General features: G+C 38.5%; 1 protein-coding gene across 1 annotated transcript; it reads left to right on the plus strand.

Annotated features, from left to right (window-relative positions):
* The first annotated feature begins 124 nt into the window (after positions 1 to 124).
* Positions 125 to 10,017, plus strand: LOC145784331 (synaptojanin-2-binding protein-like). The gene is made up of 4 exons (XM_082596134.1): positions 125 to 606; positions 3,366 to 3,502; positions 3,948 to 4,061; positions 8,564 to 10,017. The coding sequence occupies exons 1-4, from the start codon at positions 552 to 554 to the stop codon at positions 8,678 to 8,680; spliced, it is 423 nt and encodes a 140-aa protein (XP_082452260.1). The 5' UTR covers positions 125 to 551; the 3' UTR covers positions 8,681 to 10,017.
* The last annotated feature ends 557 nt before the right edge of the window (positions 10,018 to 10,574 follow it).

Consider the following 10,574-nt stretch of genomic DNA (forward strand, 5'->3'; position numbering starts at 1 on the left):
TCTGTGAGTCCGATTCGGTGAGTTCCTAACTTCTAACCCCTAACCCTAAAACGGCAATGATAATTAGGCTACAGTACCCAATAATTAAAAAAAAAATTGAAAAAATCACCGAATAGGGATCGGACTCACCGAATCGGGCTCACCGAACCAGACTCACTGAATCGGACTCACTGAATCGGACTCACCTAATCAGACTCACCAAATCGGGCCATTCCGTAGTTTCCTACCCAAATCTCTTATAAATGCAAGCTATAACTACCAAGCGTGAATATGAGTTTGTTAAGTTTGGTTTCTGTTAGTTCAGACAGACAATCAATATTTTTATAAAGGTAGAATACAAATGTGGGATAAAAAGGTGATAAAAGTTTATTTTCAGTTAGAACCTGCACTTAAGTGTACAACTGTACAGTGTACATGCTATAAAGAAACTGTTCATTTATTTCAACTATAAAACACCATAGGCATGTTTAAAAGCAGGATTAGAATAACTTTTTTAGTTTTTTTATTTTGCTTCAAAGGCTTGTGATAGTAAGCACAATTCAAAATAAAATATGTCAAAACCTAGACCAGAACCCATTGTTATTAACCTAACACGAGGTGGAACTGGTAAGTAACAAGATATTAAACTTATTTAAAAAAGTAACAAATGTTGTGTTTCATTTTTTAAAGTCTTGTAGGTTTTATGCCACCTACTTCTAAGACATGTACAGGGCTGCGATTTTTGCTTTTTTCGGTGACGAGGTCACTCGACACACGCCATCACTATTCGACAAACGCCGTGCCTTATGAAAAAAAAAAAAAAAACGAAAAAAAAAAAAGGAAAATAAACAGGAAAAAAAACTGAGAGAGGACTGAACGTCGTCAGGTCGAGGAACAATCGGGGGGGGGGGGCATCACGTGATGCAATCATAAGAGTGCTGACTTATGTAAACTTTTTTGCGCCAGGTAGGCTACTTTCAAAGCAAGGTCTAAAAGCGTCGCTTCACATGAGAAAGTCCCAAGGCGTCACCGCCGCCATTTTCAACACTGCGGGAGAATGCTTTGATCGAAGTTCCAACGCCTGGCATTTCGCCACACACGTTTTGTGCTATTCGACACAATGGGTTTCTTTTATAGATAAAATAACCGAAGTAGGCTACTTTTAGTTGTCAACGTGTTTGCAAGTTTGTATTTATGTCTGACTTATGCACTTGTTGTTCCAAGATTGCAGAAATGTTTTGCAATGTGAATAAAGAATAGTAGACGGATAAACACGGCTGCAACTTGACTTCCATCCACTAAAAGGGTTTCTGTGATTACGTAATGGGCGATTTTGCATTTGCATTCACAAAAGCACACAACCCAGCTGGCAAAACCCGTCGTTTTTACATTGATTCAACGTCTGCAGACGTTGAATCGAAAAAACGAGAAGCGAAAAATATACTAGAGTATAGTCTATCACGAGTCACGACCGCACTGTTTGATTTGTAGTGATGTAGTAATACCAAAAGTAGCGATACGCACGCTGTCACGTTGAATAACTCACGGGGAAAAGTAAGTTAATTTTGGGTTGATTCAATGTTCGAGTCAGCACAAATCAATTTAATTTTTTTTTCTGGCGGGTTACATTGTGTACCCGGACAGCAAAAATCATCATTTTTACATTGATTCAACATCTACAGACGTGAAGTCAATGCAAAAATAACGAATTTGGCTGCCTGCGTAACAATGCCCAAGAAGAAATTTACGTTTGTTTTACATTAATTCGACATCTAGCAACTTTGAAATATCATAAAATATCGTTAATTATTCAACCAGGTACCGGTAACAAATTAATATCTCACTGCGAGATGATTGCCTCGATTTACGTTAACATAATTTCGGCACAATTGAGATACTGCGAGCAAACACGAGTCTGTTTGATAAAGAACTAGCTGTCAGAATCGGAATCATAAGACGCCGTATGGGAGGATGAAGCTGTCGCATCGTCACTGGAATACTTGAAGACGCAAAACTGCCCGTTCATGAACGCGCAATGCCATATGATCAGAAGCATTATTTTTCTTTTCTGCCGAAGAACCGTTTATCCAATTTTGTACTACTTTTTTAACTTGACCCCGTAGCTTTTCTAATTCCGATTTGTTTCCGTCATAAAATTCTTTACAAATTTTGCAAAATACCACACTAAATTTTCCTTTTGTTTGATAATCTATAGCAGGTAAATCCACTTTTTAACTGTATCTTCTTTCACGATGATTTATATTCGCAACGACACCGGTAAACAATAAGCATTCGATGAAAGAATAACTTTTGCGTAACAATAAGCCGGTATTTATAAGGTTGCAAACTTTTTACAGTTCACAAGAGCATTGTCAGCGCATAAAATAGCTTGCGTGATGCTCTGGGCTACCGCCGTGTGACACGCGATGAAGAAGCGCATAAAATTTCATTTGATTAAAAATTAAAGCATACGGCAATTGTCGCAGCAATCAAAGGTGTGTTGATTTGGCGACGGCAATGTTTTTGCCGTCGTAGATGGAATCACTCAACCAGCGTGCGATTAAAAACTTAAAGTAAGTGACTCTGATACCACACAACTTGTGCGGTAACTCGTGACCAAACGCTTATAATCTGACTCTTGTGACGTCATATTACTATTCGACAAACAAGCGTAGAACTTTTGGTCGTTCGACAAGAAAGAAAAAATCGCAGCCCTGGACATGTATTTTTCTCTTCATCTCTTGCACAGTCCTGGACATTGTAAAACCTAAGAGTAGCCAAATGTTACATTGTAGTCTGACCAAGGTTTAAGGTTGCCTAGGCTATCTGTTGGTGAAATATAAACCCTGACGCTCTTCGCGAATGTCACTGTATTTACACATTGAATTATCAGATACGGTATTGAAATATGAAAAGCATGATAGAGCATTAGGGCAATATAATTAGCTTGATTATGATTAAAGCTTAAATTGAACTTCTCTGAGAAAGTTTAAATATCTGTAAAAGTTAAGCATTTCTGATAAATGATTATGAATGTAATTTGACACACCGAATAGCACCTAAATGGCCGGGGGCCGCATCTAAATATTTTGAAGCCACCATGCATACACCTATTTGACAGGCGTCTAACTGTCTGCACCTAAAAGACGTAGACCTACATCTGTTGTGTTTTTTATCTTATCAAACTCAATAATGTATTTGTTTTCAAGAGCTGGTAATCATAACTTATTCCTTTATATTCATAGCCTGTATAGTGTTTATTTTATTTCACTATTGTTTGTTTATTGTTTAGATGCAGTGATAAATGCAAGATTTTTTGTGTTAATGCTAACAAATTTATTATGGTTTATTATTTTGCTTTTTTAACAGCAGTTGTGCTTTATTAGGACTTGGTTTCAATGTACGAGGAGGTATCGATCAACCTCATCTGCCAAATGACTACGGAATATTTGTAACAAAGATTCGTGACAGTGGCTCTGCTGCAAAAGATGGAAGACTGAAGGAAGGAGACAAGATCATTAAGGTACCGGTAGCTGAAATTATTGCAGGACTAAACATAGTGGCGTTTGCATCTCTAGCTTTGACGGTAGCCATCACTTAGTCTGACAGTCGACGATAGCCATCACTTATTTAGACTTGGTTTAAGTCATATCTGCATAGGAATTGTCTTACGTGCTTGTGTGTAGGTTGACAGCTTAGAACGAATCACAATTCAAATCTGGTTCCTATGAATAGTTCATGTGCCGTTTTGCGGCATAAGATTTATTTCATTTTTGACAAGGTTTTCATGGAATTATTTAAACGTATTTTTAAAGCAAGCAATTAGCGTGAATCAATTTGCCCATGATGGTGTAGCGCAACTAATATCCTTACTTTTGCATTAGTATGCATCAATTGGTTGAAGCCATCTAGTTTCATCTAGAAGCCACACTACACCGTAGTTCTTACTTTCTACATGCTTGTTTCAGATTAATGGAGAATCTCTTTTGAACGTAAAGCATTCTGCGGCAGTAGATTTCTTCATCAATGCCGGTGAAGATGTTGAACTTTTGGTTTGGAGTAGTGCAGAAAAGCAGTTAGTGGTATGTTGGATGTATCATTTATTCACCAGCAAGGGGCTTGATATTATCCGAATTATCAGGGTTGTCCAGTTTTTCTGCAATGACATTTCATTTTGTTCGGTTATTTTCATCATCAATAGTTAAACTTTTCCTTATGGTATCTTATAACCATTTACTGTTTCCTCTCATGTTTTTTTTTCGGTCTTCTTCATGCATCCCCAATTAATTTTTATACTTTTTCTACAACACATTCCTCATCCATTCGTTTAAGATGCCCCATTCTCGTGAGTCGATGCCCTTTGAGATATTGAGCAATACTCTCAATGCCAGTCCACTCTCTCAACACATCACTGGGGATTTTATCACAAAGGGTTTTGCCACACATCATCCTAATCAATCTCCATCATCTGTTGCATACGTCTGATATTCTCTGCGTTCAACCGCATCACACTTCTCACACACGACGACATATATATACAGTGTTCCTTTCAACTTGGCGCAAATTTGTTCCTGATATTTGTCTGAACTTTTTCCATCCACCTCGTATCATATCTGCCCCCGGCGTCTAATCTAACAGGATCTGCTACTATTCGGTGAATCCAATTCGGTGAGTTCCTGACCCCGAACCCCTAACCCTAAAACGGCAATGATAATAAAACTACGGTACCCCATAATTTAAAAAAAAATCAAAAAATCACCGAATTGGAAACGGAATCACCGAGTTGGACTCACCCAATCGGACTCACCGAAACGGGCCATTCCGAATCTAACATATCTTCCAGATCGCAAAACTCTTTAGCGAACTCGATTTTATCATTTCCTGTCCGTTCCGTCAAATATACCGATCTTCTTTGCATTTCCCACACTCGTGTGTTGGATTTATAAATTATGTCATAAACGTTGTTGACTGTATACTGTCGGAATGGCCCGTTTCGGTGAGTCCGATTCGGTGAGTCCGATCCCTTAACGGGGGATTTTTTTCAATTTTTTTTTTAAATTATTGGGTACCGTAGCCTAATTATCATTGCCGTTTTAGGGCTAGGGGTTAGAGTTAGAGGTTAGGAACTCACCGAATCGGACTCACCGAATAGTAGCAGACCCGTATACTGTATAGCCTGGTGGTAAGATCCCTGGTTCGACGTTCGAAAGGACGCCGGTTCGAAACCGCTCAAGAACATGTGGCTGTGTCTTTGACTAGACACTCAAAGGATTGCCTGACGATAAATATAGCAACTGCCTTTCGGTCCACTCAATCTAAATCTTCACCACTGGACGTAAGCCTTGATACCACCAATCACAAACCGTTTTCTAAAGAGCTATTGCTTGTTCTGGCTTTGAGCAGCAAGTTTGTTTTCTATTACAGCATTGCTCAGACGTTGTTTGCCACTATTTTGGCAATATGTATTTAATCTCTACAGATTAGTTGAGTCCTTCTTGATGAATCCAGAAGTCGTCAGACCACTAGCCATGTCACAACTCAGCAAGTACATTTCAGCTACTGCCAAGTCAGCAAGTGAGATTTGCTTGCTCAGTTGGACTTGCTTGGTCATCGCTTGTTAAACTGATTTTGTGACATGCCAAGCTTCGATTTGCTCAGTTTCATCATTTGTCAACTTCAGCCACTTGCTGAAATGTTGCTAGCTCAGTTGCCACTTGCTCAACTGCCATTTGCTCACTTCACAACTGCTGACTTGTAGGAGACTTCAATCCAAAAGCACACGCAGATTAACCTAAAACTGACAGAACTGGTAAAAAAAACTTCTCAAAATATTTTTTTTTGTATAGTTATTCCCGTTAGCAAAATTGGTCTTTTTACCATTGATTCAACGTCTATATTGTAAAAAGGATCGTTTTTATTAGCCAGGGTAGGTCGTTTTCAGAATATAAAAGTAAAATGATTTTAAAAATTTAAGATAATGAAGCTTTAAAGTAATAAATGGTTTTATTAAGTGTAATTTTGTCATTTTGCAGTAGACTAGTTATTTAAATCAGCCTGTAGAGCCGGCGAAAAATATACGTCTCCGACTCCTCGGTTTATAAGTGGCCGACTCCGGACACTTTAAAATCCCTTCGACTCCACAGCCCTGGTTTTAACGAACCGACTCGTAATTACCGTACTGATGAGGTTGGTCCTAGAAACTCCCCAAAAAAAATTTGAGCAGGTTTGTTCAAGTATTCGCCAAGCAATGGCCCTTTGAAATTTTCAGTATGGGCCATATGGGAAAACGTATGGTAAAAAAAATTGTTTTTTTGGGGAGTTTTTAAGTGTTTTTTTTATCTCTATGCCCTTGCTAACATCTAAAATAATTCATTTCTGACTGAAATCACTACATATCTGGTATCAATCGATGTTTAAAAGATACAAGAAAAGTTTAATTTGATCAAAAATAGTAGCAATAGCCCGCCCCGATAGCTCAATTGGTTAGCGCGTCACTTCTGGAACGAAGAAGCTTCAAGATCAAGCGGCGCTGGTTCGACTCTCGGGGTGTGCGCTTGAGCAACGCACGTTAAGGACTGCTCTCCATTCAGCGGCATCTAATGGATGGAATAGTTCCCCGGCAACAAGACTTCAACAATCGGAAACTTCACTCTGTCAATCTCAGTGACCGGGCCTGCGTCAGTGATTCAAAGCCTCTACAAGTATGCGAAATGGCCAGCATTAAGCTCTGCAAGAAGCATTCCCAGTCCGAGGATAAAGATTCAATCAATCAATATTATGCCTATTTTTGTAAGGGAAATCTTAGTTGAAAGCCTTAACACTGCGTCAAGGTGTCGCCCATCATCCAGGTTTCTCTTATTTGCTGTTAGATCAGGCAAACGAAACTGAACTAAACTCCCAATACGTCAATAATTACATCTTGGAGGATGACAATGTGGCTTTTTTGAAATCTAGATAATCCCGCCTTGCCCTTTCTACGCAATGAAGAATTACATTTCTTTCTTCTGCACCATGGGTTAAAATCCCTTTGTACTCTTCCATAATTCTCACTTCTCGGTCTGCCACATCGTTTTCAACTTGTCTTTGATACTCTTTATCACTTTTTCCAATCTTTTCTAATTCTGAAACTCCGGCCATCTTTCTACTGCATACTTCAAGAAACCAATGTCTCCCATACTGAATTGCAGCCTATGAAACAATAAAGCAGATCTTGCACCAATAAATTTATGCAATTTTGTGTCTACAGAGACCGAAGGAAACACTGGCTTTTGTGGAGCCGAATGAACATCATGATTTTTTTGTTAGTTGTGTGGATGTCAACACCTATTTACGCATTGAAGATGCTGTTGTTGCGAAACCAACTAGACTTGGAGCCACACATTTTGCAAGGTCTTCAACAATTCGGAAAATTTGTTGCTATTTTTTATGGTCCTTATTGGTTCCAGTGTCCCATTGCTTCTGAAGCGGCTGTCAATGATTTACCTTTTTATTAGAAAATGATGGAGTATACATTTGTAACTGAATTTTCAGGAACTGCAAATGTCGCCGTACAAGCCTTCACGGGCCACATGTGGTATTTGACAGGAGAGCTGGTGACATTCGCTTTATGCTCACATCAGCTTTCCACAGAGGATAAAGAAATACTTGCTTAATGCTTACAAGCTGTATCACAACTAACAAAAAAATCATGGTGTTCATTTGGCTCCACAAAAGCCAGTGTTTCCTTCGGTCTCTGCTGACACAAAATTGCATGAATTTGTTGGTGCAAGATCTGCTTTATTGTTTCATAGGCTACAATTCAGTATGGGAGACATTGGTTTCTTGTAGTATGCAGTAGAAAGATGGCCGGAGCTTCAGAATTATAAAAGATTGGAAAATGTGATAAAGATTATCAAAGTTGTAAACGATGTGGCAGACCGAGAAGTGAGAATTATGGAAGAGTACAAAGGGATTTTAACCCATGATGCAGAAGAAAGAAATTATGTAATTCTTCATTGCGTAGAAAGGGCAAGGCGCGATTATCTAGATTTCAAAAAAGCCACATTGTCATCCTCCAAGATGTAATTATTGACGTATTGGGAGTTTAGTTCAGTTTCGTTTGCCTGATCTAACAGCAAATACGAGAAACCTGGATGATGGGCGACACCTTGACGCAGTGTTCAGGCTTTCAACTAAGATTGCCTTTACAACAATAGGCATAATATTGCTACTATTTTTGATCAAATTAAACTTTTCTTGTATCTTTTAAACATCGATCGATACCAGATATGTGGTGATTTCAGTCAGAAATGAATTATTTTAGATGTTAGCAAGGGCATAGAGATAAAAAAATTACTTAAAAACCCCCCCAAAAAAAATTTTTTTTTTTTACCATACGTTTTCCCATATGGCCCATACTAAAAATTTCAAAGGGCCATTGCTTGGCGAATACTTGAACAAACCTGCTCAATTTTTTTTGGGGGAGTTTCTAGGACCAACCTCATAATCTAATTCTAAAGGGGTTGCCGCGATGTTTTGGAACAAAAAGTTTTTTTTGACCCACCCTAATGGTCATCCATATTCTATTCTACTTTTATCAACGCAGGAAGAATATAATGAAAATCACAAGCGATTGAATGGAATGTCAATGATGACCAAGTTCATTCTTGTTGTTGGCTTCACTTCATTGGTTGCGGCAATCTATTACTGGCGGACATACTGATAGCCAAAGTCGATCATCAATCCAAAAGATGTCCTGTTTTCAGCAATTATGCAACCATGCTCTATTGCGCGTATCTAATTTCGACAATTTCATCTATCTGTTAACCAATGTCAGGTTATTGTCTTCAGACAATATCTTATTGCATAAAGTAATTGGCCATATTTGCTTCCTGCTAATTTGTTGTGGTAAATGTTGTGGTTAGGGTAATGTACATCCGTTTTCGTTCCATAAAGTATTACGAAGTCTTCAGTAGGTTAAGTGAACTATTTTATGTCATGTTTCTTTTTTAGCATTACTGTACAGATTGCGTAGAAAAGCTTTATCCTAAGATTTTCTTGAAATGTTTAAAGATTGTCTTAAATTACAAACCAAAAAAATGTTATGTTTCTGAGATCGCCATGATATTTTTTCAAGACGAGCGATTTTGGTCATAGGAAGTGGAACCTAGTTTACTTCCTTATCACGGGGTGCCTAGCGCCAGCAAGGCAGTAAGTTGTATAACTTTTAAATTTCCGTGTTTGTAATTACCGAACTTTGCCACACACCCACTCTTAAGAAAAAAATAGGTAGAATACCTTAACATATTAACGTCCACTTTGTAGAGTACAAGTCAATTCAAAGAGAAACAAGAATTTATTTGTTAAACTTCCATGTTAGATCAACTACAGCATAAATAGTTTTCAAAGTTTTTCTGGTCCAGCTTGAAATTATCTTGTTGCAAACACATCCACTCTTATATCGTTTTAACAACTTTGTTGTGATGTCACAAATGAAATCAAACTAACTTATTTTAACTCATGCATTCTTTTGTTGATTTACCGAATTGTTTTGGATGTTTTAGGCTTGCATTCGATTGAACTAAACAGCTTTAAAGCTAAAAAATTAAGTTGATTCAAAAGTATCAATCGCAATTTTTCATTACATCCGACCAAGTTTTCCATGGTGCTTGCAATTGCGGCATTGCAGTAGTGAAAGCTCTCATTAACATAGAATTTTGCTGACTTACGTACTTACTTATGTGTTCAAATACGAGCAGTGCCATTGAGCTGGTTTCACGCCATAACCTATTGATACGTTTGAAATAGCCAGTTGTTTTGAGGTCGAGATGAATGATTTTTAGGCCCAATCTTTTTTGGAAAAAGCTGCAATTCAATAACTACTAACTAGGTCCCCCAGTAACAACAATTGTTTTTTGCATGGGCTACCGTAACATTAGTTTAACTACGGTACCGTATCTGTAATGTAGCCTAACTAGCTCTAGCTCACATTTCAAGCAGGTAAGTTGGTTATGAGATGACGCTCAATAAAGTGTATTTAATACAATGTTGTTAGGCCTACTGACTTTGTTTTTGAAAGTTTCTACTTGACTTTACCGCCTGTTCATTCGCTGTCCAGTGTCAGTTTAAGACAAAACTACCACGTGGAAGTAGCGATAATGCAGAATTAGTAGGCTCAAACCAGCATGTAGGCTGGTTTGAGTCGCAAGACTTGCGTGAGTCCGGCTTAACCGTCTACGAACCGGCGTCGGTCGCTTTCACTCAGACATGTGCAGGTGGGGCCTGGCTTCCTCACCGGGATGCGAGTGTGGTGCCACAGACCAGACACTAGACCATGTCGTCCATGGCTGCCCAATCCATCAACCACCACATGGAACGCTTAGATTGAAGGCCCTGGATGACGAGACTGTCGAGTGGCTGATGATTTTATGCCCAAACATATAAGCTTAGTTCGGAAGAAGACAGCTCATACGACGAAGCATGTAGTCTAAGCTACAAGATGAGAAGAACGATCTTGCGCTAAGTAGGCTAGGCCTACGCCAAGCGCACATTGCAGTAGGTTGCATTGTTTCGGTTCAAGTTGCTTCAATTTTATATGAATCAGAATAATATGAAAA

Source organism: Aplidium turbinatum, chromosome 15 (assembly GCF_918807975.1).
Source record: "Aplidium turbinatum chromosome 15, kaAplTurb1.1, whole genome shotgun sequence".
In the NCBI taxonomy this organism is placed as follows: Eukaryota; Metazoa; Chordata; class Ascidiacea; order Aplousobranchia; family Polyclinidae; genus Aplidium; species Aplidium turbinatum.

What these genes read in the sequence shown, in the direction of transcription:
- LOC145784331 (XM_082596134.1), top strand. Translation starts at nt 552, where the DNA reads ATGTCAAAACCTAGACCAGAACCCATTGTTATTAACCTAACACGAGGT. An exon ending in AAGGAGACAAGATCATTAAG is followed by an intron (nt 3,503 to 3,947) that starts GTACCGGTAGCT and finishes TGCTTGTTTCAG; the next exon opens with ATTAATGGAGAATCTCTTTT. An exon ending in GTGCAGAAAAGCAGTTAGTG is followed by an intron (nt 4,062 to 8,563) that starts GTATGTTGGATG and finishes TTATCAACGCAG; the next exon opens with GAAGAATATAATGAAAATCA.